This window comes from Mandrillus leucophaeus, unplaced genomic scaffold, assembly GCF_000951045.1.
Source record: "Mandrillus leucophaeus isolate KB7577 unplaced genomic scaffold, Mleu.le_1.0 Scaffold6, whole genome shotgun sequence".
NCBI lineage: Eukaryota > Metazoa > Chordata > Mammalia > Primates > Cercopithecidae > Mandrillus > Mandrillus leucophaeus.
The window spans coordinates 987,305-989,265 of NW_012106474.1; the positions used below are offsets into that span (position 1 = coordinate 987,305).

Sequence of the window (1,961 nt, forward strand, 5' to 3'; positions counted from 1 at the left end):
TGGTGGTGGTCTCAACTCCAACCATGGTGTGTGTGGCCGCAAAAGCAGTGCTTAAAGTGAGTCCCATACTCCCCCCACCCACCCCGTCCCCACAGTTCTGTATAGATACAGTGACCAGCATCAGCACCTGCCCTGAAGCACCTGCCCTGGCTTCATCCTGGTTTGGCCGCTGGTAGGTAGACGCAGCTTGCCCTGGTCCCTGGAGGGGCTGAGAGAACAGAAGGGTCCTGCCGCTGTGTTGTGGGCGTTCATCCTCAGAACCTTGGCCTCTAAACATTGGGGGGTGAGACGTAAGTAGGGCTAACACAGGGAACCAGGAAACAGTGACACTTTCATGACAAACGCAGGGTAAGGCTGCAGATTTTGAAATTCAGTTTTCTGCATAGACTTCCGTCTCTGCAAAAATCCTCAAAAAGATATCTGCAAAGGTGCCAAGGTCTGACACGGCCTGTTAAATTGAGCCATTTCTATGGATACATAAACAGTGGCTCAGTGAAGGCATGAACAATCTCAAAGACAGATCATCTGAGCCCAGAGCAGAGCTACTGGATGCCAAGAGTTTAGCCCTCAGCTTCCTGGTATTCCCTTAGCCACGTCCTCGTTACCAGGCCAAACGTGACAGGTACTGTGACACACCAACCACACAAAACAACTGTTTAACGTAATCCGCTGCTCATAGTTTATTTTCCACCGACCAACAATCATCTGTGAGTGACGTGGCTGTGACCTGTAACTGGTGCTTGACGATCGCAAACACCCACCAGCTGGCGGAGCGGACGCCTCCCTGCCCAGGTTGATGCTTCAGGAACTTTCTGGGCACGAAGTGCTCCTGGTGGACAATTTTTAAAAACACCCAGAGCCACGTGGGTCACCAAGAGAAAAAAGATAGAACCTTGAAATCAGTGACGCAATGGGAAGAATTTGGACCTGTTCTTTCTGAGGAAGTTCTTATTTTTCCCGTAACCGTGTGACGCATCACACCTGCCCCCTGAACATGGGGGCCATAGTCACTGACTCTGCCAGCCTCCAACCCGTGTGCTGGTGTAGGAGGAGCTGGAGACGTCCTGAAGCAGGAGTCACTTCTGCGTCCTTCTCAGTGGTAACTCCTGTCCCTGCTCAAGTGCTCCGCCCTCCCCCGCAGCTGTCTTTTCCCTTCGAAAAGCAGGATGCTTGCCGCCATGGCCGAGTTGAGGCTGTCCACACCAGGCACAACGGGGATCAGCAGCCTCTTGCCACCAGTGCTCTCGGCCAGCTGCAGGGACTCCAGGCTCACGCCGTCGGTCTCCCCGCCAATCACCACAGCTGCCGGCGCCTCTGTCCAGTCCGAGTCGTAACTCTGAACCTCAACATCGGGCAGCCAATCTTGACTGGTTCCCGTTTCTACATCTTCCTCTTCTTCATACTTCTGAAACTTCAGCAACCGTTGGTTCGACACCCAGCCATGGTCACTGGCTTTATTAGACATCTGAGCCTGGGCATAAAGGCCACAGTTGTCAGCCACATAGACCCGGGTGTCAGGGGGCAGGTAATTGGGCACGGTTTCCCACTCTAGATTATTGATAATGGGCACCTGGAAATGTGCGCCCATACCCGCCCGGAGCACTTTGGGCTCCCAGGGATCCACACAGCCTGGAAAACAAAAAGACAGGATACAATCAAGATGTTACAAATCTTCCCAGACCAGGGGACTGTGGAGTAAGATTAATTTTGGATCAGGAGATGAAGTTATTCTACAATAGCTTTCTTGAGAGCTGCGACCTTTTGCCTGTCTGACTGTGACAGCATCCAGCAAAGCGACTACAGGAGTCATTCCTGCTAGTGCTGAAAATATTTTCTCTATCCTTTCAACATCTCCCATACACACGTGCCAGACACTGCACAGAAGATGCAGAGAGAATTAAAGTCCCCAACCCCAAGGAACGCACAGTGTAGTGGGTGGTGGCCCTGGGTGAGTATTTAAA

General features: G+C 52.2%; 1 protein-coding gene across 1 annotated transcript in view; it reads right to left on the reverse strand.

Annotated features, from left to right (window-relative positions):
- Positions 1-655: 655 nt before the first annotated feature.
- The window catches only part of RNMTL1 (RNA methyltransferase like 1), a 19,479-nt gene continuing 18,173 nt past the window's right edge, over positions 656-1,961 (reverse strand). Inside the window, exon 4 of the mRNA XM_011999593.1 lies at positions 656-1,629. Within this exon, the coding sequence (XP_011854983.1) occupies positions 1,094-1,629 (536 nt within the window). The 3' untranslated portion in view covers positions 656-1,093. The remainder of the gene's footprint in view (positions 1,630-1,961) is intronic.